The 27,905-nt window shown below is 54.2% G+C and overlaps 2 protein-coding genes across 3 annotated transcripts in view; one reads left to right on the top strand and one right to left on the bottom strand.

The window, feature by feature from the left end:
• The window catches only part of CDH23 (cadherin related 23), a gene marked incomplete at its 5' end in the record, with an annotated part of 186,514 nt that overhangs the window by 40,362 nt on the left and 118,247 nt on the right, over positions 1-27,905 (bottom strand). For both annotated transcript variants that reach the window (XM_084210353.1, XM_084210354.1), the window contains 17 exons: positions 183-318; positions 1,239-1,387; positions 2,213-2,273; positions 9,475-9,623; positions 10,827-10,940; positions 12,022-12,174; positions 14,338-14,557; positions 15,291-15,436; positions 16,225-16,414; positions 17,586-17,693; positions 19,598-19,710; positions 20,434-20,550; positions 20,760-20,832; positions 23,652-23,779; positions 23,856-23,961; positions 24,501-24,738; positions 25,255-25,319. In XM_084210353.1, the coding sequence (XP_084066479.1) occupies positions 183-318; positions 1,239-1,387; positions 2,213-2,273; positions 9,475-9,623; positions 10,827-10,940; positions 12,022-12,174; positions 14,338-14,557; positions 15,291-15,436; positions 16,225-16,414; positions 17,586-17,693; positions 19,598-19,710; positions 20,434-20,550; positions 20,760-20,832; positions 23,652-23,779; positions 23,856-23,961; positions 24,501-24,738; positions 25,255-25,319 (2,266 nt within the window). The remainder of the gene's footprint in view (positions 1-182; positions 319-1,238; positions 1,388-2,212; positions 2,274-9,474; positions 9,624-10,826; positions 10,941-12,021; positions 12,175-14,337; positions 14,558-15,290; positions 15,437-16,224; positions 16,415-17,585; positions 17,694-19,597; positions 19,711-20,433; positions 20,551-20,759; positions 20,833-23,651; positions 23,780-23,855; positions 23,962-24,500; positions 24,739-25,254; positions 25,320-27,905) is intronic.
• Positions 7,436-7,840, top strand: LOC311156459 (uncharacterized protein C10orf105; the record flags this gene model as incomplete). The annotated part of the gene is made up of 1 exon (XM_084210384.1): positions 7,436-7,840. One exon carries the CDS (start codon positions 7,436-7,438, stop codon positions 7,838-7,840), a length of 405 nt encoding a protein of 134 aa, XP_084066510.1.

Genomic DNA, 27,905 nt, shown 5'->3' on the forward strand with positions numbered 1-27,905 from the left:
GGGGAGGGAGCGGGAACTGGAGGCGCTGGCTGCACCAACCACCCCGAGGAGGCAGGCACCACTGATGCCTCCCACAGCAGAGCCCATCCTATGGGATTTCAGCCCAGCCGAGGCAGGATCCGCGCGGCGGCCAACCTCACCGCCCTGCCCCACACTGGGTGTTTCCCACCCGCCCTTCCCACCTGTGTCCCGGTCGGTGGCGCGGACCACTGCCACCGAGGTGCCGATGCCCGCCGTCTCCCGCAGCCCCAGGCGGTTGTACTGGCGCTGGGTGAACACCGGCACCTCGTCGTTGACGTCCTCCACGTACACAATCACCTGGGAATCCCCGGAGAAATCACGGGTGAGCTGGGTGGGTTTGGGGAGAAAACCCTTGGTGGGGCTCATGGAGAAACATTTCATTGTTCAAAGCCAGGCTGGACAGGGCTGGGAGTAACCTGGGCTAGTGGAGGCATCCCTGACAATGGCAGGGGGGTTGGAACTAGGGGAGATTTAAGGTCCCTTCCAACTCAACACATTCCATGATCCTCTGATCACCTCTCCTACAAAAACACCACGTGATGGAGAGTGAACACATAGGGATTTGCGGGTCGGACTGAGTCAGTCTCTCCCTGCTGGGGAGGGTACATCAATTCCTCCATCCTCTGGGACCCCCTGATCAAACCCCTGGAGACCTCGTGACACAGAAACGCTGGAGACTCGCTGGGAAATTTTTGTTCCAAGTTCAGCGCTGTTTCCCCAGGGAACACATTTCCTTCTCCTGGTTTTCTGGTTGCTGCTGGTGCCGGGGGCACTTCACACTCAGCCAGAGCCCATCCCAGCACTGGGTCTAAGAATAGATGCAACTGGAGGGCTGGGTTTGTGGGAACTGTGGGAAGCTGCTGTGCTGCAGCACTGTCACCACTGGGTCCTGGATTATTTAAATACTGTCTGGCCAGGACAGAGGGTTTTCAACAGGCTGAGGCTCAGCTTTTTTTCCCAGCAGCACAGCTGCATCTCACCGAGCGGGCAGGACTCCTTCCGAGCGACTGCCGCACCCCTCAGCAGCCTAACGGCACCGAAACACCACAGGAAAAAAGAAAAATTCAACAACCCCCCCGCCAACAAGCTCTTCTCTGTCCACGAGCAGCCCCCAGAGACCTCCCGTGCCAGATCTTTCTGATTTCCTGTCCAAGTGCGGGCGCTGGGAAGGACCAAGCGCGGCGAACGTTTTGCGCGAGCGGCCGGGAGCTCCTCACCCGCACGGAGCTCCTCATGGGCCCCTGCTCCGTGTTGTAGGCCTCCACCTCCAGCACGTGGGAGGAGTTCTGCTCCCTGTCCAGGTGCCTCACTCCCCGCATCACCAGCCCCGTGCTGGGGTTGATGCGGAAGTGGTTGTGCTCGTTTCCTGGAAATGGGGAAAAAAGCGAGAGGGATGTTGCCCGCTGCCTCCGCACCCGTCCTGGTGACACGCTGAGCCCTCCCTAGGGGGCTCCTCTGGAGGGAGATTATTGAGCAAAACTTCAGCCCCGTCACCTCTGGCTACATCAGATTCAGCTACATCAGCGCTCGGCCCTGGGTCAGACCAGGAGGAGCTACACCAAATAAGAAAAATGTGTTGGATGTGTTGGAGTGAGCCCACAGGAGGCCACAAAGATGCTCTGAGGGCTGGAGCAGCTCTGCTCTGGATCCAGGCTGGGAGAGCTGCTCAGCCTGGAGAAGAGAGAAGGCTCTGGGGAGACCTTAGAGGTCTCCCCAAGAGGGCTGGAGAGGGACCTGGGACGAGGGGCTGGAGTGACAGGACCAGTGGGATCGGCTTTAGACTGAAAGAGGGCAGGGAAAGGTGGGATATTGGAATGAAATTCTTCCCTGTGAGGGTGGTGAGGCCCTGGCTGCCCAGAGGAGTTGTGGCTGCTCCATCCCTGGGAATGTCCAAGGCCATGGAGCATGCTGGGGTAGTGGAAGGTGTCCCTGCCCATGGCAGGGGGTTGGAGTGAGGTGAACTTTAAAGTCCCTTTCCACCCAAACCATTCTGTGATTTTAGTATTCTATCTAGCTGTCCATCCACAACAAATCCTTCCCCAGCAATGAGCCCTGAAGCTGAATCCTGCTTAGGGCTGGGAGAAATGGTTCTGTGGGCTCCAAAGTGCAAAAGGATGGCGAGCTCAGCCTCCTGGGGCTGGGTAGAGCCTGGGACAAACTCCCTGATGCACAAAGGGGCACCTGGACTTACCCTTGACAATCCTGTACCACACTCTCCCGTTAATGCCTTCGTCTGCATCCGTGGCTTTCACCTGCATGAGAAAAGCAGAGGAGTAGAGGTCAAGGGCAGAGAATTCCAGACAAGGACGAGTCCTCCTACCCTGCCAAAGCTGGACATTCTTCTCCTCCACCTGAGCTGGGGAGCTTACCAAATACAGAGCAAAATTAAGTTACTCTCCCCTCGCCATTGCACAGCAGGGACTGCGGGCTCAGGAGCCCTTGGCTGCTGGATTGAGATGGGAGCAGAGCATCAGGACCACCCCACAAATCCCACGGCCCTGTGTGCTGGAGGAGGTGCCTCCATCGATCCTGCCCTGCATTCCAAAGCTTGTCCCAGCGGCGCTGCCTTGCCGGGATGAGCTGCTCCCGTGCCTGGTGGGCACGCAGCCCACGGCATCCCGGTGAGTCACCCAAGCAGCAGCACATGGAAAAACTGCCGAAGGAAATGTGAATGCAACCAGCCCAGAGCGTCCTTGCGAGCCCCTGAGCAGGGGTGGAGCAGCCCCAGGCTCCGGTGCGCTGCACAGCCCCGGCAGGGACCGGGTCTGCCATCCGCCCCGGGAAAACCAAGGCACGGCTCCCCTCTGGTGTCACTGAACAAGACTGCAGTGCTTTCCCTAAACCCCAGCCAGCACTCAGCAGCTGGGAAGCGGGACCTGGCAGTGACCAGCAGGGCCAGGGCTTCCAGTCCAGCTGGCACCGAGCCTCTGCATCTTTTCTTGGCAAAACCCGCTCCCCACAGAGCACCCACAGCTCGACCACAGCTCACAAATCACCAGGGGGAGGATGCAGGGAATGCCTGAGCCTTTATTCTCTCCCTGCTTCCCTCTGCAAGGCATCTTCCCACAATCCTACCCATCAGTTTCTTTTTCCCGGGAAGGTTTGCACCCAGGTTTATGCAGGGAAGAGAAAAGGTTGCTGAAAAGGATGCACATGCAGTGGGAACAGTGAGGGCCTTCACCCCCAGCCCCACACAGCTTGCAGGAGTCAGAGGTGCTCCTCTGAAATGTGGTTTTGAGGTACCTTGAACTTCTCTTGCTCCCTTCCCCCTGCATCCGCAGAAAACTTGGAAATTACTGATCTCTAGTTGGATTTCTCATCCCTGTGCCCACACACGCTCTTTCCCTCTGTCCCAGACCAGTTTATCCCTTGCTTGTGGCGTGTTCTACCAAGAGCTTCCTTTCACAGGGGGGAGTTCTCCCTCCCTAAGCAGCTCCTTCACCTGCTGGGCTCCCTGAGGCAGAGCTGGGCTGTCTCTTATCCCACGGGATGGGATGCATGGGCCCCACAACAGCAGGCAAGCCATGTCCAGGCAGACCAGCTGCCCCGGCATGGCACAGGGAAAAGCTATCATGTAGCCAGAGCAGGGCAAACAAAGGGGTGGAAGGCAAAACTTTTCAGCTTTTTGTGCCATTCCTTGCCTGTTGTGCCCAGGAGAGTGCATTTCAGGATGAGCCAGCTGCACCTTGCAAACAGCCCTTGGGCCATCCTCTTGCCAGCTCACCCCGAGCCTGGAGCTCTGCTACACAATCTAGGGGATATGGGTCAGCCCAGGCAATTTGTTTTTTTATTAAAAATCAGGAGTTTGCACTAAAGCAAGGAGAGCTTGGCTGCTGCTGGTTTCACCTGCTGAGGTGTCCCAAAGGAAAGGTGGTACTTTGAAAAACTGTGCCAAACTTGGGAAAACAGTGGCACTGCAGGGCAAGCAGTGAGAGGAAAGCTCTTTCTGCTGCAGGTGGAAAGCACCTGGTGCAGCCAAGCTGAGCTCCAGCCTGTTTTATCCCTCTGCTGCAGGCACAGCCAGCTTGTCACAGCCCTGGGGGGAAAGGTGACAGAAAAGGATGATGAGGGGCAATAAAAGAATGGGAAAAAAGTCGATTTTCTGGGAAAAGTGGGAGCAGGCATGTGCAGGGCAGGTGCCAGCCCTCCCACCACGAGAGGCTCAGCCCACGGCTGTACATTCAGTCATCCTACAGGGACAAATCCTGAAGAAATGCATCCCAGGGGACTCGACCCCGGCAGGGAACACCGCTCCAGCAGGACAGCTCCGGGGCACTGCAGCGCCGGGAAGGGGCTCAGGGCCCCCGGCTTTGCTGGCTCAGGCTGTCCCCACCCTGCTGCCACCTCCGTCCCACCCTCCCCAAAGGGAGGAGGGGGCTGGCAGCCGGCAGAAGGCGGTGGGAGAGGCGGCAAGGCACCGGCAGTGCGGGAGGCAGAGCCCGGGCTCGGCCGGCTGCTGAGAGGTAGGGAGCCCAAATGCCCTCGGCAAAGCCACTGCCAGCTCCTTAGGTCATCCCCAGGGCTGAGACAGACCCCCGGCTGCAGAGCTGCTGCCCTGGAAAAGCTCTGAAAATGGGTGGGGATGCAAAGTTTGGGGTGGGCACAGGGTCAGGCATCCCTCCTGCTGGGAAAAGAGCTGAAAATGCGTGGGGATGCAAAGTTTGGGGTGGGCACGGGGTCAGGCATCCCTCCCGCTGGGGAAAGAGATGAAAATGGGTGGGGATGCAAAGTTTGGGGTGGGCACGGGGTCAGGCATCCCTCCTGCTGGGGAAAGAGCTGAAAATGCGTGGGGATGCAAAGTTTGGGGTGGACATGGGGTCGGGCATCACTCCTGCTGGGGAAAGCTCTGAAAATGGGTGGGGATGCAAAGTTTGGGGTGGGCACGGAGTCAGGCATCCCTCCTGCTGGGGAAAGAGCTGAAAATGGGTGGGGATGCAAAGTTTGGGGTGGGCACGGGGTCAGGCATCCCTCCCGCTGGGGAAAGAGATGAAAATGGGTGGGGATGCAAAGTTTGGGGTGGGCACGGGGTCAGGCATCCCTCCTCCATTCCCAGCCGAGTCTCTCCCAGTGATGGGAGAGGGGGAAGGTCCTGTGAGGCTGATGGGGAGCAGCATCACTCACAGCCCCACAAGCAGGAGGGTCAGGCAGCCGAGGGTTTGGTCCTGCCCGGCATCACCTCCTCCTGCAAGCCCGTGGAAAGATTTAGTGCACTGGGAAAAGTTGGGGAGCTCCAGGAAAAGTGTTGCTAAGCACTTGGGGAGGGGAATGAGAGCTGCTTTTCATGGGAGCTGTGTCACGGGCAGTGCCTGAAAACAGGCTTTTCTTTGCAGGAGTTTGAGGAAAGGGAGGGAGAGCAGATGGAAAAATTGCCAAACTAGGCAGCTGGGCCAGGCCAGGGAGCAGAAGAACCCTCTCTGTGGCTCAGGCATGAGAATCATTCTTTTTTTCTACCTTTCCACCTTTCTTGAGGGCATTTTAACTTTTGCAATTTCTCTTTTTTTTCCCCTCTGATCCTCATCTGCCAGTGCTGGAGCCCAAGTGCTCATAGGGATGTGTCAGATTTGGAGCTGATCAGGCAGGGATGAACCTCTGGGGGGGATTTCCAGGGCAGTAAACCCTCTTTTAACCCAGCAGGGTGAAGAATATGGAGCCTGGGTGGGACAGTGATGCTGGGAAGGGGCAATGCCATGAAAGCTCTGCCAGCTGAGCTGGGTGTGAGGAGAACCAGGGCATGGCTGAAAAAGCCTGGGAAAACATCAGTGTGATCCCTCCTGATGGGTTTTCTATGGAACACTGTCAAGTGAATTTAAAAGACAAACTCTGCAGCCATGAGCAAGGGAGCAAAACCAGCCTGGAGGAATTAAAGAGCCTGAAGGAATTGTGCACGCCTCCTGGCTGGCTCTTAAGCAACAATGGAAGGTCAGCACATGCAGTTGGCAAATGCCAGCTTTAAGGTAGCCCTGGAAACCTTGATTCAGGCTGCCTGTGGTGTGGGACACACTGCAGCCCTGCCTGCTGCCTCTCCTGGCCTGGGCAGCACAGAGGAGCCTGTCCCTGGAGCAGGGGGTCCTTGGGATTGCTGCTCTGCTCCCAAAGCTGAAGGGAAGGAACAGAGCTGGTTATGGATAAAAAAATACATTTGGGGTGAAGAGAGGTGAAAACCTCACTGTGGAGGAGGTGAGCAGAGCTCCATCCCTGGGACTGCCTGCAATACACACAGGGATTCACCCTCTCAAATGGGAATTGCATTTCCCATTTTCCAGGCACAGACCTGGCTCTGACCCAGGGAAACAGCCCCATCTCCCCAGAGATCCCCAAGCTCTGAGCAGGCTGATACACCCTGAGTGCATCAAAACCATGCCACTGATGCCTTCTCTCCACTTTTTGGAGTGTTTTATGGGGAGTGCTTGGCTGCTGCCTCACACACACCTGTGTCACTCTGCAAGAGCAGACCCAGAGAGCCTGGCAGCCCCTGCAGCCCTGCCTTTCCCCTCCTAAGATCTTGGTTTTGAATTGGCTCAGTCCAAATCCCAGTTTACCAGGAGATTTCCCAGTCAGGGCATTGCAGAGGCTTGGCACAAACAGGATTTCCCCAGCCCTCATCTCCTCACCTCCCTCTGGAGAGATGCCAGCCTGTCTGGGGCTGGGGGTGGGCATGTGAGCAAAAAAAAAGGTGCAAAATGCCCTTGGGAGGATCTGACCTGCTGGGGAAAGGAGAGGACGGTCTCCACCAGGTGTTAGGCAAGAGCTGTCACTGCTATCACTTGGGGAAGCTGGTTTGAATCACCTGTGAAATGTCTGAGCCTGAAAGCAGGTCAGCAAAATGCCTGGTATGAGGGTTTTTGGGATGAGTGAGGCTGAGGGTGTTACTAGTATATATTATACTAGTATATATAGTACATATTACTAGTACAATACCACAGCTTGATGGGGACTTATCAGGGCACAGGCTCAACCAACTGTCCAATTCCTTTGGGAGAATAATCACAAAAACCCCAATTCAACAAACCTGCATTTCTGGGGAACAGAGGAGAACCAAACCTCAGCAGCTTGGGGGGGATGATTTTGAACTTTCTCTAGTACATGGATATTTATCTCTTCCAGAAAACCTTCATGCAATGTGTGTGTTCTCCCTGAAAGTGCCCTCCCAGAGGCCATAAAGAGTGGTAGATTTCTTTGCCAGGTGGTTTTGCACTTCAGTTTAGGGTGGAACTTTGCGAGTGTAAACCCCACCTCTGTGCTTTGGAGATGGAGACCTCCTGTCCTCCTGTGCCACTGAAAAAAAACATGGCTGGGAGAATCCTGGACATCAAGGCATGACAAGAACCCACCAGTTTAACCAGGAGGTGGCTGTCTGTCCAGCTTCCATGTGGTAATCCCCTGCACCACTTCTCTGTGTCACCTTGCAGGGAGGATGAGCGCAGAGGACTCTGGCAACGGGACCTCTCCCACCTCGCCTCTCCTTGGGCTTCTGGAGCCAGTGCCACCCAGTGCCACCTCCCCTGAGGTGACAGACTGGCTGCCCATCATCGTTGGGCTCCTCTGCATCTTCCTGGTGCTGGCCACCCTCCTGACCTTGGTCACCCTCTGCCAGCCAGCGGCGCTGGGCCGGTCCCTCTGCGGTCCCCAGGAGTGGCTGCCCCACCACCCCGTGGATGCCAGCCAGCCCCAGCTGAGGCTCTGGAAGCGTCTGGGCTCCCTGAGGTGCTCCATCAGCAGCTTCAGGAGGAGCCAGCTGGCATCTCAGAGCCCCCTGGCCTGTCCCAGGAGCTTCTCCAGCAGCCAGGACTGGGGCATCATGGAGTCCACCAAAATGTGATCTTGTCCTGCTCCTCCTTTTGGCTCACTTCTCAAGCACCCCTTGGTATCCTGAGTAGGGACCCTTTGAGCAGCTCATTTCCAGGCTCTGTGACAGGAGATTTTGCAATGTTAGGTTCCCAAATGCTTTCCAGGTTACTGCTTCCTGCCAGGAAAGGTGGAGGCATCCAAACTACACCCACACACAGCTACCACCGGGCAGTCCAAAAAAAAAACCCCTGCTGCTTCATTTCTTTTGGAAAGCACTGTGCAAGTTGTGCTCCACCTGAACAAACAGCCTGGAAGAGAGTGGGGGCAACCTGGCTACCTGAAGAGAGGCAGCCCAGGGCAGACCTGCTCCACAGAAAGCAATCCTCAGTGGAGGTTATCCTCTGGAGCAGATGGAGGGAGGCTCGTGTCCCCATGTGCTGCCTGGTCCCTGTCACCCCCCTCCATGGGGAGAGCTGTGGGTTGCTGTGGTCAATGCATTCCCATTCCTGCTCTGCCTGGTTTTGGGAGAAAGGGATGGGGAAACATTCAGAAACTCTCTCCTGCTGACCTGAGGATGTGGGGATGCATTGAAGGGAGAGATTTTCTGTACAAATGGTTCACGCTAACGGTGCAAATTAAACTGGGTGATGGCTCATTTCTGTTTCTCTTCCATGCTGTTCTGTGGAAAACCAACTTCCCCCAGTTACTTCCTCTCTTTTGCCATGGACTTCCAAGGGCTTCCCTCTTTTGGGAAGCGGGTTCTAAGGAAAGGCACTTTGCTGCCTGTCAGACTCGAGTTCCCTCCCTTCCTCCAGTTTGCCAAACTGGCTCAATTTTAGGAGACACACCTCCATCCTGGGATTGCAGACTGATCCCAGAGCATCAGCTACACCTTGCCATGGCACACCAGGTGAGGAGGAACCGCAGGATCCCTCGGGGACCGGCTGCCCTGGGCAGACACAGGGCTCCCAGCAAACCTTTGTTGCAGGAGGCAAAAGGCTCCTTTCTTCTCTGCCCGTGACTCATCCTGCCCGCCGCATCCAGGGACAAAGCTGTCCCTTTCCCTGTGCCGGCAGAGGTATTGAAGGCAGGAGGAGCCTTCCCAGGGCCTCTGCAAAGAGCCTTTGGTGCCTGCTCCAGAAGAGCCCAGGGTTTGAAGGGATGCTGGAAGCCTGTGTGAATGCCCGCATTCATCCCGTGCTCACTGAGCCATTCAGCTCTGCCCACCGCTCCCTCAAAGGGGAACAAAAATGAAAGCAAAGTCCAAATGCTTTTCTCCCTCTCTGAGGGTTTTCCCCCCTCTCTGAGCATCTCTTTGCAGGCACTCTTCTCCCTCCCCATGGAGATCTCTGCTTAGGAGGAGGGAGAAAGCAGGGATGTAGCCAAAGTGGCCTCGCCAGCAAAGGGCTTGGCTCTTCTCCCCTCACCCCCTGCAGAAATGGGGTGAGTCCCTTAATTTTCCTTTGTTCTTTGCTGCCTTCTCCCTGGCACTCCCAGCCTGGGCTAGCAGAGGGGTGGATGAGCAAGAACACATCTCACCTCACCTGGAGGAACAGACAGAGAGGGAAAATCTCTTCCCTGGGCTTCCAGCAGCGCACGGTCAGGGCACAGATAGTGGGGGACCCCCACCTCCCACCCCAGGGTCCCAGGGGAAGAGCCACGTGCCTGCACTATGCTGCTGGCTGCTGGGATGTCCTCGGGGACACTGACTTCATAGCTGCTCTGCAGGAAGATGGGTCTGTTGTCATTGACATCCAGCACAGTCACGTAGACGGTGGCGGTCCCGGTGCGCCGGTTCCCGGTGGGGCCGTTGTCTGGAGGGACAGAAAGAGGAGGGAGGGAGGTTCAGTCACCTCCTCTTTGCACAGGAGGTGCTCAGCCCACGGCTGCTGAAATAACAGGATCAAGATTTCTAAACTAAAGCATTTCATCTTTTTGCAGCTTTTCAAATCCCACACTGAACCATGGGGTTTTTTTAGGGTTTTTTTTCCCCCCTTTCTATTTTGAAGAACCACCATGCTATTCTGAAAGAAAAAGGAAAAGCCAAGCCACCCCCAGGCTCTGCCATGGAGCCCAGTGAGGCTAGAAATGCAACTGATCATTAGAGAGGATTTGCACTTCCATACACCAAGGGAAGGGACTGCTGGAGGCCAGGGATTTGGGAGGTGAAGGCAGCCTGGGGAATTTTCCATAGCTGCAGCTCAGCTCACAGTCAAGGAGCACCAGGATGGGTTGATGTTCAGTAGACAAGGACATGGCAGCACAGCTCTTGGATTTGCCAGGGGGAATGAGGTGCTGGGAAGCATGGATTGGGGTTGGATTTTTCCACATGCCTGATTTGCAGGTGTGCTAAACCCACCCAGCTGGGAGCCTGTGGGATCTGGGAGAACACAGGCAGCGTGATCCCCATGGGAGGGGCACAACAGACCCTTTTCCCCTTAGGATCCAGTCCTGTGTGGCCAGGCAGTGCAGCATCCCTGCTGCAGCCCCTGCGATGGCACCTGCAATGCCGTGACCCCAACATCTCTGTCCAGGCCACTCACTTCTCCTCTCAGAAGGGACACCCGAGTCATCTGTGAACAGGCACATCATTATAAAGCTCTGGGGATGACAGCCAAGCTGAGTTTGGCACAGGGACCCTCTGCCTGTGCCAGGTGACTCAGGGTTAATCAGCAGCCACAGAGCCAAGGGCTGGCATGGCAGGAGGGGAACGACGCTGTGGAGTTGGCATTTTTGGGTAGAGGGCTGTCCTGGACAGTGTGGAGCCTCTCAGGAACTGGGGGCCTGCCTTCCCTGGGGGAAAGGGAGAGCCCTGAGGCTGGGCAAACCGGAGAGGAGACCTCTGCAAAAGTCATGATGGAAGTGGGACATATTAATTCACATGGGCTGTGTAATGTGAGCACCAGGCACAGGCTCTCAGAGGTTGCTGCCCCTCTGACACACCTGCAAAGGAGCTCAACACATGCATGGCCACCCCATGTGGCTGTGTGGCAGTGGGATCCCTGGGAAATCCTTACCAATGGCCTCCAGGATCAGTGTGTAGGATGCCACAGTCTCCCTGTCCAGACTCACGACCGTCCTGACCACGCCGTCCCTGAAGCCAACGCTGAATTTGCCATCCTGGTTCCCACCTGCAGCAAAGGACAAGCAGAACAGAAACTTGGAATGGGCTGGGTTGTTTGGGTTGGGTTGGGTTGTTTGGGTTGGGTTTGGTTGGTTTGGGTTGGGTTGGATTGGGTTGGGTTGGATTGGGTTGGGTTGGATTGGATTGGGTTGGGTTGGAAGGGACTTAAAGGTCACCTTGTCCCAACACCTCACCATGGGCAGGGACCAGGCTGCTCCAAGCCCTGTCTAACCTGACCTTTAACACCTCCAGGGATCCAGAAGCATGCCCTACTTCCCTGGTCAGCCTGTCCCAAGGCCTGGCTACCCTTTCAGTGAAGAAGTTTCTCCCAGTATCTAATCTGAGCCTTCCCTGGTGCAACTTGAGGCTGTTTGCTTGGGTTCTGTGGCTTGGGCACGGGGTCAGCCCAGCTGTGCAAGGATGGTTTTGTATCTTGTCCCTGGCAGAGCACCTTTCCCCCTGTCTCACAGCACAGGAAAAATCCTGTAGGAAAAGCTGGATCATTTCCTGAATGCTTTGAGGCAACCCGTGGTAACTTTGCACCTGTGGGACGGCACATCCCGATTCGCCTGCGGAGAGGCCGGAGGGGCCGGGACATGGAACAGCAGGCTGCCACTGTGGGAAAAGTGGCTCTCTGGTGACACTTCTGTTTTTACCCTCTTCCTGAGGGCTCGGTGTGCAGTTTGCAAGTCAAACCGTGGCCAGGGGATTCCCCAGCCTCCTGCTGCAGGTGCTGCAGCCGTGGGGCGAGCCAGGCACTGCCTGGGCGGCGTTGCTGCCCACCCGACCCCACCTGCCCAAAAAACACCCCAAAATTCCATGTATGCCTTCCAGCCATAAACACTGATGAAAGCCACCCCAGCCCTTGCTCCCTAGCCGTGTTGTGCCCATCCTCATGTTTTTCCAGGGTCAGCAGAGTGGTCAGCGTGGCCGGGAGCTGAGCGGGGCTGTTCAGCAGAGGGCGATGCCGGACAAGGATTGGAGGGGCTGGGAAAGGCAGAGCTGAGGAGCAGAGCATTCTGGCTGAGGTCTGGGGCAGCCCATGCCTCGCTGCCACCCGAGTTCCCCTCCTGGCATGGGGCTCCCACCTGTGATGAAGTAGCTGAGCTCAGCGTTCAGCCCGATGTCGGCGTCCGTGCAGTTGAGCCGCACCACTTTGAAATCCCGGGCCACATCCTCGGGCAGGGACACGTTGTAGACAGAGGGGAAGAAGGTGGGGTTCTCATCATTCACGTCCAGAACTGAAAAGGGAGGGCAGAGCTGAGTGTGCTGCCAGGCCTGCCCCTCCTGCAGATGCCAGGCTGGGCTCCCAAACCTCCTGCCTGCTGCTCTCAGCATCCCAGGGGATGCTCTGCCTGACCCTCCCTGCCATTTGGGCAGTGGGGGGTGCCTGCAGAGTGGCTGTAGGCTGTACTTGGTTTCCTCTGATGCACACAGATCACCCTCCTCACAGGCAAAAAAAACATTGCATCACTGAAATTCAAGTTACTATTTTCACCGAGCCTGTTCCATCCCCGTTCAAAGGAAAATCTGGGGCTTAAATGTAAGCTCAGTATTTCCTGGGGCATGGCAGAGACCAGGAACTTTTCCAAACTCAGGCCTGAGGACAATCCAGAATCAGTTTATTTCCAGATGATGCTTATCCTTTTTCTGCACTAGACTTGCACGAAGCCAGTAAACAGCAAGGCATTAAATTAAAGGCAGGCCTTGCAAGAAGGCTCCAGCTCTGAGCTGGGATTGAGAGGGATGTCCAGGCACGCAGCTGATGGGAATCACATGCTGAAGCAAAAGAAAAAAGCAACACTGGGGATGGGGGAATGGAGGAAAAAAAGGATAATTTTGGGTGCCCTGCCAAAACCACCATGTTTTTCCCATCTCTGCAGTGTGTTGATAGCAGATATGGAGCCTGTGGGGATGGAGCCATCCCTATGCACAAAGCCAGACCTGACCCTGTTTCCAGGCTGTGAGAAGTGCACATTTTATGGCTCTGCACAGATATTTACTTTTTGTATTTTGTTGTATCGATTAGTAGTGCTGTATTAACATTTCATTAGTATGGTAAATGCAGTTTTGTAGTTAAGAGGTAACTTTTGTAGTTAAAATAGGAACTATGTGCGTGGGATATTTTTTTTTAAGAAAGGAATGAGGTACTTGCACCAGACAGCAGCCACAGGGTGCCTAAATCTGTCAGAGAAAGAGAATTTACTGCTCCCTTATCAGAAGAAACGAACTTGTTCCCACCTCGCTCAGCCCTGAAGATGCTGTCAGGATTCAGAGGAAGAAGCTGACACTGACCAGACAGAATCCTGTGTGTGAATGGAATTTATGCATCATGGATGAGATGTATGAATATTCAACGGGCTATTGTTTTTAAGGGTTAATCCTCTGTTAACGTGGGGCCTTTTTCAGGAGGAAAAAGTACCTGGACTGTCTGTAACTCTTTTTTTCTATTGTCTTATATTGTCCTAATCCTAATTGTCCTTATTATTATTACTCCAATTATATTGCTATTTTTATAACCATTTTATATTATCATTAAACTTTTAGAATTAAAAAAAACCCCAACAAACCCAAGTGATTGGCGTGTTTCACACAGGCCTCAGTGAGTCTCCTACTGAACCTGCATTTCCTCCAGTGAGGTTTGTCACCACCATGGTGTTCCAGATTGCAAGGCAAGATGTGCTCTATTGCCATCTGTGTGGCAGTTGTCTGGTGTCAAGTGGGCAATGCTCCTTATCTCTCTTCCTGAGTGATCATGATCAAGGTCCCTCAGCAGGGAACATCTGATAAGGGGCTATTGAATGTCACCACACGGCTGATAAGAGCTATAACATCCCATTGTGAGATGCTCCGCCCAGAGGGAGGAGCCAAGCATTCCTACCCAGATATAGTCTGGAGATTCTGACACACCAGCACAGCTCATCTCCACTGGACTCCCCAGAGGAACAGCAGCTGCTGCTACTTCCATGATCTGCGGAGGAAGAATTCACCCCTTTCCTACAGGAATGCCCTGCTCCAACAGAACCACCCCTGACACTGCAGGAGGACTGCAGCCCCTTTTCCAACTGGACTGCTGCCAACACCCTGACCCACAGGGTGTCAGGTTGAGTTCTGACTCTGACAGTGTTGTTCTGGTGTATTTTATCCTTTTATTTTTTTTCCCTTCCCTATTAAAGAACTGTTATTTCCTGCTCCCATATTTTTGCCTGAGAGCCCCTTATTTAAAATTCATTGCAATTGGGAGGGGTGGGGAGGGTTTGCATTCTCCATCTCAGGGGAGGCTCCTGTCTCCTTTATCAGGCACCTGTCTCTCCAAACCAAGACACCTGGGCTCTGAGTCTCCTACAGAACCTGCATTTCCTCCAGGGAGGTTTGTCACCGCTGCGGGGTCTCGCTGCACCCACCTTTGACAGTGAGGGTGCTGGTGGAGCTCTTGGCGGGCGCGCCGGCGTCGCTGGCCACCACCCTGAGGAGGTACTCGGGGATCCTCTCCCTGTCCAGCACGGCTGTGGAGGTGACCAGCCCGCTGGTGCTGTTGATGAGGAAATCCATGCGGGGCATGCCCACCTGCATGCGGTACGACACCTGCCCGTTGGGGCCCTCGTCCAGGTCAATGGCCACCACCTGGTGGGGAGAGGGAAACAGGAGCTTGTTTGAGCCAGGTCTCATAAGCTCTTGGAGGTCTTATGGTGGCTCAGCTGCCTTAGAAGGAATAAAATCAAATCAGGCTTTCGTGGCGGTGTTGGAAACAAAAAGGTTTTAATAAAAGGCAAAATAACGAACTCCTTACAGAGAAAAACCGATTTAGGTGCAAGAGGCCTTCTTGCCCTTGGTAAAACACCTCACAAAAGCCATTAGTTTCTTTGTTCTCTTCTTTTTCTAGTAAATTGCTTAGGTGGGACTTTTTGGCTCCTGTCCAGCTGGCTATCCTTAAGTTTGAGGTGAAGTCCCCCAGGTCCTATGAGGTGTCTTTTTACCTAATCGAGGAGAGAAACTTCTGGGCTTATTTCCTTTTGTCACTCCATCCACAGGGGGCACATTCCTACAGGAGAGCACCCTGATCATCATCTCCTGGCCATGGAAGCCATGGTACAGAAATCCCGAGTGCCTTTGGCCCTGGGGATGCAGGGATGAAATGGCCTTGGAGGATCCTCCCTACCCGGAGGGAGCCCATGGACTAAAGACGCACAACCCCTTCTGCATCCCCCCTGTTCCACTGCTAGAAGATGGCAAAGAGAAGGAGATGGAGAGGATGGGGAAGATGCAGAGGAGGGAGAGGATGCATTGCTATCTCGCTTTGCAGAAGCCATGGGAGCAGCTCCCAGTGTGAGGAATGGCAGCAGGGGGACACGCTCACCTGGAAGACAGAGGAGCCCGCGGGGAGCCCCTCGGCGATCTCAGCAACAGAGGGCAGGTTTTGGAAGGTGGGATCATTGTCGTTCAGGTCCAGCAGGTTGACAAAAACTGTGGCACTGCTGGTGGCTCTCAGGGGTGGCCTCCCACCTGCAGAGGCCAGGAATGGGGTCTCAAGGTTAATGCTTGAGCTGCTTCCACCCCTTTCCCCTAAAAAGGAGCCCTCACCCGCTCTGCAGACAGCAGGGCAGGAAGGGGGGATGGCCCTGATTTGTCGTGGGTGATCTGCCACCAATGGACAATTAGAGTTATAGAATGGTTTGGGTTGGAAGGGACCTTACAGATAATCGAATTCCAGCCCTCTGCCACGGGCAGGGACACCTTCCACTATCCCAGGTTGCTCCAAGCCCCTTCCAATCTTTCCTGGGACACTTTCAGGGTTAGAGCAGACACAGCTTCTCTGGGCAACCTGTTCCACCACCTTCTTAGTAAAGAATTTCCTCCCAACATCTAATCTCCACCTCTCCTCTTTTGGTTTAAAACCATTCCCCTTTGTCCTGAAAAGAAAGAATTATCTTTGTATATCTATATTTTTTCCTACGGAAAGTTTCCCTACGGCAATATTTCCGGAGAAAAACCCATCAGCTCTGTTTCCCTCACCTGCTCAATTGATTTTCTGGGATGCCAGTGGAGCAGGGCTGAGGGGGAGGGAGATTTCCTGCCTCTCAGGCTCGCTCTCAGGGCTGCTACATGAATGACTGCCCTCACATTCCCAGCTTGTTTTAGCAGCAGGTTTAAAGCCGCTCCCATTTTTTCCTCACCTCGGAAACACTCCCGCTCGAAACAGGAGACAAGAAAACAGAAGGCACTTTGCCACAAAGGCAAAATCATGCTGGGGAAGGTGCAGTGAAAACAACCAGGGTGGGATGGGGGCTTACAGTCAGTGACAGACACCACGATCCTGCGCATGAGCTGGGCCTCCTGGGCGTTGGGGTTCTCGCGGTCCAGCAGCACGCCCGAGGTGCGGATCTTGCCCGTGGTGCTGTTGATGCTGTAGAACTTGTTGGGGGGCCTGATGCTGTACACCACCGTGCCATTCTCCCCCAGGTCCGGGTCCACAGCCACCACCTGCCGTGGGGGAGCAGCACAGAATTACAGGGGAGCGCCGGGAATTCACTGCCCTGGGGAGCCCCTGTGGGGATTTGCTGCTGTCGAGCTTGGCCTCCCTGCTCCAGCAGCACAAAGGAGCTCTTCCTCCATCCAGCTCTGTGTTTTCGTGACATTTGCAGGGATTTTGCACCCTCGAGACCTCTGCTGTGGTGTTAAATCTCCCCAAAATTGGCCTGTGAGCGCAGGAGGTAATGGCGTGACAAGACACAAACGTGCAGCAATCAAACTGGATTTTTCCTCCTTTGGAATAAAACCAGCTAAAAAAACCGAGGACCATTTGGAAAAATAAAATAAATGGGACAAAGAGGCACGCTGAGGAACTAGTGCTGCCACATCAGGAATGCTGGGAATAATTCCTTGGTGGAGTTCTCCACCACGCCAGATTTTCTGTGCTTTATTGCTCTCCCTGTGACCTTTTTAATTACAGGGGACATTTACATTAAAAAACACCCCAATTTCACTGCCCTCATAACTTCCCCAGCTCCCGCTGCTCGTCCCGCAGCTGAATTTACATCGGATCGGTGACAAAATAATTATTTTCCCAGCAACTAATTGGGTTGTCAAAGGCAAGATGACTTCAAGCTGGCGCTGAGCAGCAGGGCTGAAGGAGAGAAAACCACTGTGCTCTGGCTCGGGCAGCACTGCCAGACCCTTCTCCCCCTTCAAAAAAAAAATCCTTTTCTTTTTTTTGGTTTTTTTTTTTTTTTTTCCCTTTTTGCAGCCTTCCTCCTGATATGATTTTGTGGATTCTCTTCACTTTTCCCTCATTTATTTTCCATTTTGTTCCCGTCATTTTTCTCTCGGCGTGATGGAATAGAAGCCTCCCCCTCTTCTCCTCTTTTATTTCACCAGAGGGACTTGAAAGGCTGTAAATCAAAGTCTCTCAGAGAGGTCCTTGAAGGAGGTCGCAGGCGAGGCTAAGAAAAGGAGGATTTGGCCAAAATCCACACAATTTGGAGAGGGGGAAAAAAAAAAAATATCCCAGGGAAAGAGAAGGAAACACAGGGGATGGCCAGCAGCAGGGAGGCTCAGATTTAAATGGAATTCTGCAGGATGGCACTGGACTGAAGGTGACACAGGTGACACCCGTTTGGAGGTGACCCCCTGCTCCAGCCTGCCCCACACCTACCGTGGTGACATCCGAGTTGGGGGGGGTCATTTCCACCAGGTTGATGAAGTATGGCTCGTCCTTCCAGGTGGGGTAGTTGTCATTGATGTCCAGCAGCGTGATGTTCACCTGTGGGAGAGCAGGGAAGCAGAGCTGCTGCAGGAGGCACGGGTTCCTGAGGCCTGGCATGTCCCCTGGATGTCCCCAACATGTGTTTCGGGCTGTGGCAGAGTCACCATCCCTCAGGGGATTTAACACTTGGGGACATTGGTGCAGCACTGGACCCGATCCTCTTAGAGACCTTTTTCAACCTCAGTTATTCTATGGTTTTGTGATGCTGTGTTCACCCTCTGGAGGGAAAACCTGCAGAAAAATCAACATCCTGCAACTTTGCAGCCAAGGCTCCTCGGGCATAGCTGAACTGGGATTTGTTTGTGTTGGTTAAGAACAACCACAGGGCACAAGGTGTGTCTTCAAACAGCTCCTTCCCTGGAAAGGGGATGAAAATCAGTGGGGGAGAGGATGCAGTGGCAGGAAAGGAAGGAAAAATGCCAGTGGCTGGTAAAAAGCAACGGAAAAAACCCAAGAATAAATGGGAAATCAGGCGGGGGTACGGTACAAAGACAAGAGCAGGGGCGAGGATGCTGCCCTGAAGTGCTGCCTGCCTTCGTTTTCCTTGTGTCAAACGGCATCCCAGTGACAGCAGCCAGCCTGTGGGATGCATCTCGCTGCCCGGGAGCCTGTCCCCTCCCCACAGCACCCATTTCTCCCCAGGTGTCTGAGGGAAAGGGCTGCAGCTCCAGGGCAGCCCCCGGCAGGTCCTGGTGGAGCTTTTCCTGGGATCCTCCGTGTCCCACTGTCACACCAGGCTGAGCTGCTGGTGCCACCCCGTGGTAGAAGAGGCCACTCTGGACACCACAGCCTCCAGGGACAAGCCAAGGCACCACGGGGAAGGTTGCTGAGCCACTCCTACTCTGAGCAGCTCATGTGCTTTACATCACCTGGGGATATTGCAAGGATCCTGAATGGACCTTTATTCCTGATCAGAAATTATTATTTTGAGTGCCAGGTGTATACCCCAGCAGACAAACTTACTCTTCTGCCCTAGTCTCACTGAGTTTTAATATTCTTTAACTTTTTAGGGATCACCTTTTCCCCCCTTGTTTTGCCTTTCAACAGGGCTATTAGGAGAACACAATCCCATCTGGAGCCCCAGAGGAGATCTCAGCCCTCCACAGTCCGTGCTGGTGCCCAGCCAAGGCCATCACATGTCTCTGGAAGGTTCCACAGGGGAGCTTCCAGCCTGCTACCACAGACCTCCTGATGGACAATTCTTTTAGGGCTGTTCCTCAGCACAACCACAAATTTTTCTGCCTCGCCCTGCGTTGTGTGGGGCATTTCTCCTGCAACCCAACCGAGCATCCCAGGGGCAGGAGCATCCAAAGAAATGCGATGCCATGAGCAGTGAGAGAGAGAACCATGGAATAGCTAAGGTTGGAAAAGACCTTTAAGATCATCAAGGCCATCAAGGATGGATCCTTGGCTTTTGATCTCCTGGCATTTCTTGTTGGCTTTGCCCACAATGGGGTTCCCTGAGGCCTGAGAGGGGCAAGGCAAAGCACAAGGCAGCTCCACCAGAACCTTCCCAGCAGCACAGGCATTCCAGAGTGGCTGGAAACCCTTGACCCATGAGAACAGACTGAGGAATAATCACGTGTACCTGCAGGCTCTCCGAGCAAGCCCCTTCTCAGAGAGGAACAAAGGGAGCCGAACAAAGGGAGCGTTCTGCAGGTGAAATTGGACTCATTACCACATCCACAGGCTCTGGGAAGTCAAGTGCCTCCTGTGTGAGTGGTTTTCCAGGAAAGCAAGCTGATTTCAAGGTCTGCACCACTTGGACAGTCATTTTGGGTGGTGCAGAGGGCAGGAACCATTGTGTGCTCTTCAGACAGCAAAAATAAACCACTGCAGCTCTCCACAGCCCCAGGTGGGCACCAGTGGCTCAAGGAGGTGGGAATTCTTCCCCCACTCACCATAGCAATGCCTGTCTTCTGGTGGTGCCCCACGCCTCCATCCACTGCCCGGACAATGAGGATGTACTCGGATTTGGCCTCCCGGTCCAGCAAAGATGTTGTGGTGATTTCTCCTGACAAGAAACAGTTAAAACCAAGGTCAGGACAGTCCACGAATGGGCCCTGTTTTTGGATCCAAACAGATGGAACTTGGCAGCTCCTGAAGTAGCAGGAGGCTTCACAGCCAAGCCCTTCCTAGGCTGAGGAGCTGAGTTTCCACGGATGCCTCTGCGGAAGCTCTCAGGCTGACTGTGATAGGGGAGCCCTGGAAAATGTTAAAGATAGAATCTAAAAATGTTAGGCTCTGTGTTTTCCCAGATCAACTGCACCTGTGTAAGCAGTGTGATAAATGATATAATTGTTAGATGCGATGATTGTTTAGTAATTAAATATAATTATTATATAACCATAAGAAGAATCATGAGAAACCATGCTGGAAATTTAAGGGGGGCTTTGCTTAGCTGAAATCTATGTATACAATAGAACAATAAAAGTTTAATAATTAACATGAAAGTTATATAAAATGATAGAATATAAAAACATGTTCATCTCGACTGTATGGTCAGAGTCAGATTTGGGTTTGTACCCCTGACACCCAGAGCTCTTCAATAAAAGCACCTGTATATAATCATTCTCAAGATTATGTGTTCCTGAATGTTCCTGAGCAAGTGGTGGTGCCTGAAATCTGGTGAATCCCTCAAACTGTGGGACTCCTGAGCAGGCTGACTGGGGGAGAGGAGGGAAGGGAGGGGATGAAAGAGGGAACTGGAAGGGAAAGGGCAGAACCACAGGCTCACCTGAGCGAGCGTTGATCCGAAAATGTGAGGAGCCCTCCAGGGAGTAGATGATTGACTCCTGCCCGTACTCCCTGGACCGGTCCAGGTCCGTGGCATTCAGAAACAGCACTGTAGCTCCTTGGGGGAGGCAGAAAGGAGGACTGGCATGAGCCAGAACTGCCCCCACCCTGCTCCTGCAGGTCACCCGGACAAGGGGTCCCTTCTCCTGCACATGCACAAAGCGGCCAAACCCCCAGACCCCACAGCTATGAGACTTTACCTCCCCGAAAGGGATCCCCCACCCCATTCCTGGGAGCCCAGAGAAGCAGCAGGGGTGTGCCCTGTACCTGCCATAATGTCCTCCATGACAGTTATCACGTAGGAGGGCTTGCTGAACGTGGGGGGATTGTCGTTTTCATCCTGAAGCAAAGAGAAGGTTGAGAGGCTGGTTGGGAAAAAGGCAAAATGGTCAAGCAGCTGCCAGAGTCTGGCATGGGGATGCTCCTGGGTGGCTGCATCTCAAGGTGTGACCAGTTTAGGATGCCAGGAGGGGATGGGGGGCAGAGCACAGGGTTTCACTGTGGAGGCTGAGGTGAGATGATTGCTGAGGTGAGTGACTCTGCTGACCCTGCAGTGGGGATGGTACTGACCACCCCATCACCTCATCAGCCAGCACAGGGCTGAGGAACCACCACCACTGAGAGAGGAGCATCTTCTGAGCTGCTCCTGACTCTTCCACAAGCCTGGGAAGCCTCAGGCACCACACGAAGCACCACATGAAGCATCGTGCACATCCCTGAGCAGCACAGGGCTGGCTCAGTGTTCCAGGTCGTCCCGGCCACAAGGTCATGAGGCAAACTGGACTGGCCAGGGGAGCTGCTGAGCTTTGGATGCCTTCCTTCCAGAGGAGGAATGTTGTGGGTGCTTGCACAGAGGGCAGCCATAGCATTTTTTGGGGGGGAAGCTGGTGTGCATCCCGATGTGCTCCCTCCGAGTCTGTGCTTGCCAGGGACTACAGCCATCCTGGAGAAACCAGGCAGGAGAAGTTGCTTGCAACATACCTCAAAACAGATTTTGGACTGGTTTAGAGCTCCCTCAGGGGGGCTTAAAATGCTGGTTAAACATGGTTAAGAATCTGCCTGAAATGAACCAAACCCAACTGCCTATGGAGGGGAGGAAGGAGCTGCCAGGACATTTAAACACCATTATGGACCTCTCAATTTCCCTGGGGCTGCCCTGGAGATGCTTTCTACCTGGAGACCATGGATGGACCTGCAGGCTCAGCTGCTCCTGCTGCCACCCAACCTGAGATTTGAAGCAGCTTCACGTGCCAACGATGCCCATCGTGCTGCAATTAAATTGCCGGCCCCTGCTTTAGTTTCTATAAGCAGGTGGTCTTTAATCAGCCTTTGAGTCACTCAGCTGGTGCCTCCTCTGAGGGTAAAGAGGAACTTGCTGCCTGTCCTGGTGATGTCCTCCCCATCCCTCCTCCTCCTCCTTCCAGGGGTCCGTGGAGCTCATCCAGGAGGTCTGGGCAGCTGGATGGGGCTGAGCTGGGGCTCCAGCTGGGTGGACACGAGCCAGAGCAGATGCTGTGTGGTGTCATTAATGTTCCTGAGATCGTCAGGCCATGCTCAGCCAGGCCATGGCCCACCAAGCCGAGTCCCAAGGAGGCAGGGTTTGCTTCTGGCTGGCTCTCCATCTGGCCTGAGCTGGCCTGCACCTGCCTTCTGCCTGAGAAGGGCATTTCCCACATCAGCCACAGGAGCTGCAAAGCTCCCCAAGGCACCTGCAGCGACACCAGACAGAACCCGGCACTCTTCCACTCCCACAGAGGACAGTATCCACCTGAGCAGCCCAAACCAGCTTCCTATGTTCTCCTGAGCCTTCCTCCCTACTACCTCACTCTCAGACAGCCACTGCACCATAGAATCTGAGAATGGGTTGGGACACCAAAGCTGAGACAGTTCCCACCCCCTGCCACGGGCAGGGACACCTTCCACTGTCCCGGGTCACTCCCAGCCCCATCCCAACCTGGCCTTGAGCACTGCCAGGGACCCAGGGGCAGCCACAGCTCCTCTGTGCCAGCGCCTCCCCACTCTCACAGGGAAGAATTTCCTCCCAATATCCAACCTAAACCTCTCCTCTCCTCCAGTCTGAAGCTGATCCCCCTTGTCCTATCCCTCCAGGCCATCTCCAAGGATGCTGAGAGTGGCTGATGCTCACGCCAGGCACTCAACCCCTCTCCTGCAGGCACAGGCACGCTGTGAGCTGCCAGCTCGTGGCCCTGAGCGGGGCATCAGTGGCAGGGAGTGAGGCAGAAACTTATTAGCAGTGCTATTTCCTGGGATCCTGGCGCCGCGCGCGCTATTAGTTCTGACTCGGCGGCTCCTCTACAAAAGCGTATTGTCCCCTAATGGGAAATCTACAAGGCGAGTTTGACTTCTTTATTAAAAACCAACAACCAAAGGATGGAAAAAAAAAAATCGCCTCCCTCCCCACTCGCTCTGGTTCTGCCTTCTCGCAGCTCTTGTTCCTCAAGTGCCGTCACAAAACGCTTCCCCCTCATTTTCTTCCTAGTTTTTGGCTTTTATTTCTTTTCTTTTTCCAGCTGAGAGAAATCCCCTTTGGTGGAGAGCAGGAAAAGTGACAGCTACTTAAACCCTGCCGGCGTACAGACCCCACCCGGGGAGATGACCCACTGAAGTGTGGTCTTGAAAATGAGCTGTTTATGCTGTCGAAAGCCCAGTGTGGGAAGGATGTATTTAACCATCGCTAACTCCCTGGGCACTGCCTCGTTCCCCCTCTCTCGAGCACGGTGAGGGATCTGAAGGAGAGATTCTCATGGGACTTCATTCCCATCTTACAGCATCGCTGGCTTTATCTCCTTCACCTCCCCAGAGTGACGCTGCTGCCAGCCTGGCAGAGATCCCACAGCTGCGAGACTGACACGTTATCAGCCAAACTGTCTCCGTGGCTGACACCTCCCTGCAGACACCCTCAAACCACAATGCGCCTCAAAGCCACGCACTGATCTGATCTTCCCGGGGAACGCTACGGTGCTTTCAGTCTCCCCTCCTCCAGAGGGATTTCCACACCACTCCTCACCCCCGTGTCACAGGAACCCACGCATCCTCCACGGGGCGGGGCGGTCTTGTTGAGTTAATTGATGGCTTGATAGCCCTGCTACGGAGCAGTTGCAGGGAGAGCACGAGGGGAACGCCCGGCGCTGTACTTACAAACACCTCGATGGTGACGGGGACGGTGCTGTTGAGCGGCGGGTTGCCGGCGTCCTTGGCCATCACCGTCAGGTAGATGACCCCGTTGGCCAGCTGCTCGTAGTCCAGGGGGTGGTTCACGCTGATCACTGGAAGGATGCACAGTGGGGGGGTCAGGGCAGCGGGATGTGGCAGGCAGGGGGTGCCCCAGGGACCGGCACCTACCTCCGTACCCTTCTGACACCCGGATGTCGAAGTACTCGCGGAAGGCAGACGCGTGCACGATGCTGTAGGAGATCTGGTTGTTTGGAGGGGAGTCCTCATCAGATGCCTAGGATGTGAGCAGAGGGAAGACATGGGCATGGGAGCTGTGCCAGGGAGAGCTGAGGGGATGGGAGGTGCAGGCTGAGCCCAAGGAGATGGAAAAGTGATGGAGGGAGCTGTGGGGATCCTGAGGGGATCTGTAAACCAGCCTCCTCTCAGCTGCTTCTCTCATGCAAGAAGGAAACTGGTTGTTGGGACCTGCTTTGGAAGGCGTCTGTTAAACCTGTCACAGGCACTGATCATTTTAAACTGACAGAGGGAGGTTTAGATTAGATATCAGGTAAAAATTCCCCCCTGTGAGGGTGGTGAGGCCCTGGCACAGGTTGCCCACAGAAGCTGTGGCTGCGCCATCCCTGTAAGTGTTCAAGGCCAGGCTGAATGGGGTTTGGAGCAACCTGGTCCAGTGGAAGGTGTTCCTGCCCATGGCAGGGGGGTGGAACTGTCTGAGCTCCAAGCTGCCTTGCAACCCAAACCATCCTGTGATTCCAACCCACTCCCGTCTCCCTCCTGCCCGCCCCAAGCGGAGGAGCCACGGCCGTCCCTCACCCGGAGCCGGACCACCTGGGTGACGGAGGGCTCGTTCTCCCGCAGGGCCCCCAGGTAGGCCTCCTTCTGGAAGGTGGGGACGTTGTCATTGACGTCCAGGACGTTGATCCTGACGCGCCCCGTGGTCTCCTCCCCGCCGCCGTCGCGGGCGATGACGGTCAGGGTGTAGCGCTGCGTGGTCTCGAAGTCCAGCCGAGCTGTCAGGATGATCACACCCGTGTCCTTGTCCAGGGAGAAGCTGAGGGGACAGCAAAGGAAGGGGAAAAAGCCTCAGTGGCCACACACTGGAGATGAGGAGGCAGCCAGCCTGACAGCGTGAAGTTCATGGCTTTTTCCTGCGGGATGTTAGGGGCCGGAGCACCTCCAAGAGCTGCGCACAGCTGAGCAGTGAGCAACCCTCAGTGCTGCTCCACAGGCAGAGAAAATGGGTGCAGAGCCCCCCAGATCTGTTCTGCTGGGCAGCCCATGCATGCTCCCCAACTTTCCACCACAGGTGTGACAATTTGCTGTGAAACCATTGACTGGTCTCCAGCAGCGCTGGTGGTGCCTGCAGGTCCCACCTTGGCAAAGCAATCGAACATGCTGAGCATCAGCCATGTGCTCAGCTCACACCCCTGGGAGACAGCACAGACTGGGGGTCATGGGGCATCTCACAGGTAGGACATAACCAGTGCCTTTAATTGCCCTGTGACTGCCCAGTGGGGTTAGAAGAGGATTTTGGGGGGTCAAACTCCTGCTAGTCAGCCCCACTCACCGGTCAGGGTCATCGCTGAAGAAATAACTGACTTTCCCAAATGTGCCCACGTCGTTGTCGGTTGCCTGGAAAACAGAAAGTTTAATCAATAAATGAAGTGTTTATGGAAATGTGGCATTGGACACACCTCTGCAGACCTGGTGTGCTGCCATTTGCCCCTCCAGAGCCGCAGGGCAGGGGCTGTTTGCAGTCCCCTGCTCAACCCTGACTCCCAGCCTGCTCTAGCTAACAGCCCTCCATCAGCATTCCTCAGCACCTCTCCCAAAACCTTTGGCAGTGGGAAACATTACGCCTTCTTACTTTTCCTGACACGCCAAGCTGACCTGGGAAGCACACCTGAAATAAAGGTCCCCATGGATAATTCCTGAGGGCCACCTTTCCTGTTCCTGCTGGGACTTTGCAGCCACAGCTCACATCCTTCCCTGTGCATTCCAGAGCACTCCTCTCCCTGAGCCAAGAAGAAGAAAACCTCCAGTGATGAACTGACCCAACCCCCCCACCCTGTTCCTGCACTGTCAGTGGGAAGGAGGGAAGAAAAGGTGTTTTTTAAGGGCTTATTTTACCTCTCATTATCCTCCTGTGATTTTCTTAATAATAAACTGACTTTGTACCTGCCCTCGGAGTGTTTTCTCCCAGTCCTTAACTCATGAACCCTTTGTTGATTTTATTTTTCTCTTCTCTGCCCAGCTGTGGCAGGGGAAGGTAAGTGAGTGGCTTTTGTGACTGCCAGTGTCAAACCATTACAAGAGTAGAGGAATAAAAACCTATTGCACTTTAGAATGGCCCCCCAGGTAAAAATACAGGCCTGCAAAAGCAAGGAATAGTGATTTTGGTCTTGCTTTCCACAAGGACAGACCTTCTGGGGGTACAATCTGCTGCATTCCCACAGATGGAGTGGCTTGGGATGCTGTGGGATGCACCCACCCCACGGCAGCTGCTGGAGCTGGAGCAGGCTGGTCACGGCTAAATGACCAGCACCTTCTGGGGAAGGTGTTCACAACTCACTGTGTCAGCTCTGGATGAGCAAAACAAGATTTATTTGTGTTTCAAAGTCTTTGCTCTAATGAATATATAAAATATGCATGAGTGGCAGCGGGAAAAAGGAGCAGAAAATTTTATTTTTAGGTGAGGAAAGCGGAATGCAATCCCCAAAATATCCTTTTTCTCCCCCAGTATATTTTCTAAATTGAGTCCCGTCTGGATTACTTGGAGACCAACAGGTCTGCGAGGAAGCAGGGTCAAAGACACATTTTATGTCCAGATACCAGGAAAAGGCTGTATTTTAGGAGTGGCATGGAATACAGCCTGTTCCTGAAACCTTCTTGATTTATCAATGGCCTTGCTTACCCTTGACAGCAGAGTAGGAGCTTGAGCACAGCTTTACCCCCACCTGCTGCTCCCCTGCCACACCACGGGCTGGCAGAGAGCAAAAGGCAGGAAAGCCAGGCAGGATTATTTAAGTTTTCCTCCCCAAACACTTTCCCAGGCTGAGAAGTGAACTCCTGCTGAAGGGTGCTCTGGAGGATCCAGACCTACTGGTTTTGCTGATTCCCCTCTCCACTGCTGCCATGCGATTTCCTTTCCGTGGGTGTTGGAATTGCGTGGGGTGAAATGGAACAAATCTGTGGAAATCTGCCTGGAGAGATGCTCAGAGAGCGAGCAGCACCCACTCCTGGGGGTCAAGCTCCTCTGGGGTCCACCTTCCCTCCCAGAGGACATCCATGGAGGTGCTCCATCCCAGGCAGACAGTGGCAACTCTTCCACATGGAAACACCTGGGGGTCACCCCTCCATCTGCCCACACCAGCATCCTTCAGCCAACTCATTCTGGGGTGAATCCCCCATCCTAACACCTGCCACCAGCCCCCTTTTTTGGGTCCTCTCTCCCCAAAATCCTTGGGTGCTTCAAGCACCCTCAACCTCCAGCCAGGATTTTTTTCCTATCCGTTACTTCTGTGCCCACAATTGCTGTGAATCCCTTAGTTCCATTCATCCCTAAGTGGCTGGTGTGAGAGCAGAGCCCAGAAAAGCATTTTCCATGCCCCTGGATGGGCTGGTGATGAGATAATGATTTACAGGGGGTCTGACAGTACCAGAAAGCACGGGCAAAACGAATTCCCTTCATTTGGCCCCGTACAATTGCACTCCTAAGTGCTTATTGCAGTGACAGACAACACTGGGAAAGTGTAATTTTCTTCTGACGAGGGGAAAAAAAAAATAAAGAAAAGGTAGGGAAGGAGGAAGGTTAAAAGAAGGTTAGTGAGGAGGGAATGGGAGCCCTGGGGAGAGGGGAGCCAGGAGGGTGGCTGGACCACAAGCTGTGATGACATCAAAAGTGCCAGTGAGGCAAAAAGCCCCTCTGCTGAGGAGCCAGGAGGATGGGCAGCCTGACTCTGCCCCATGCACCACCTCACCAGCCAGGCTAATTGATGTCCCTGATTTACACCGGGGAGGTGGAAGCTGAGGCTGGCTGGATGGCTTTCCTGGCAACTGAACATCGTGGAAATAATGCTGGGCAATGGAGCAGGTTAGTTGAGCGTGACAGGGAACATGCTAAAAAAAAAAGCCAAACCACGCACGCTCAGCATATTTAATTTGGGATCTTCACCTGTTTCTGCATTACCAAGCTTTTTTCCCCTCTAAGGGTAAAAA

Source organism: Fringilla coelebs (assembly GCF_963513975.1).
Source record: "Fringilla coelebs genome assembly, chromosome: 8".
Lineage (NCBI taxonomy): Eukaryota > Metazoa > Chordata > Aves > Passeriformes > Fringillidae > Fringilla > Fringilla coelebs.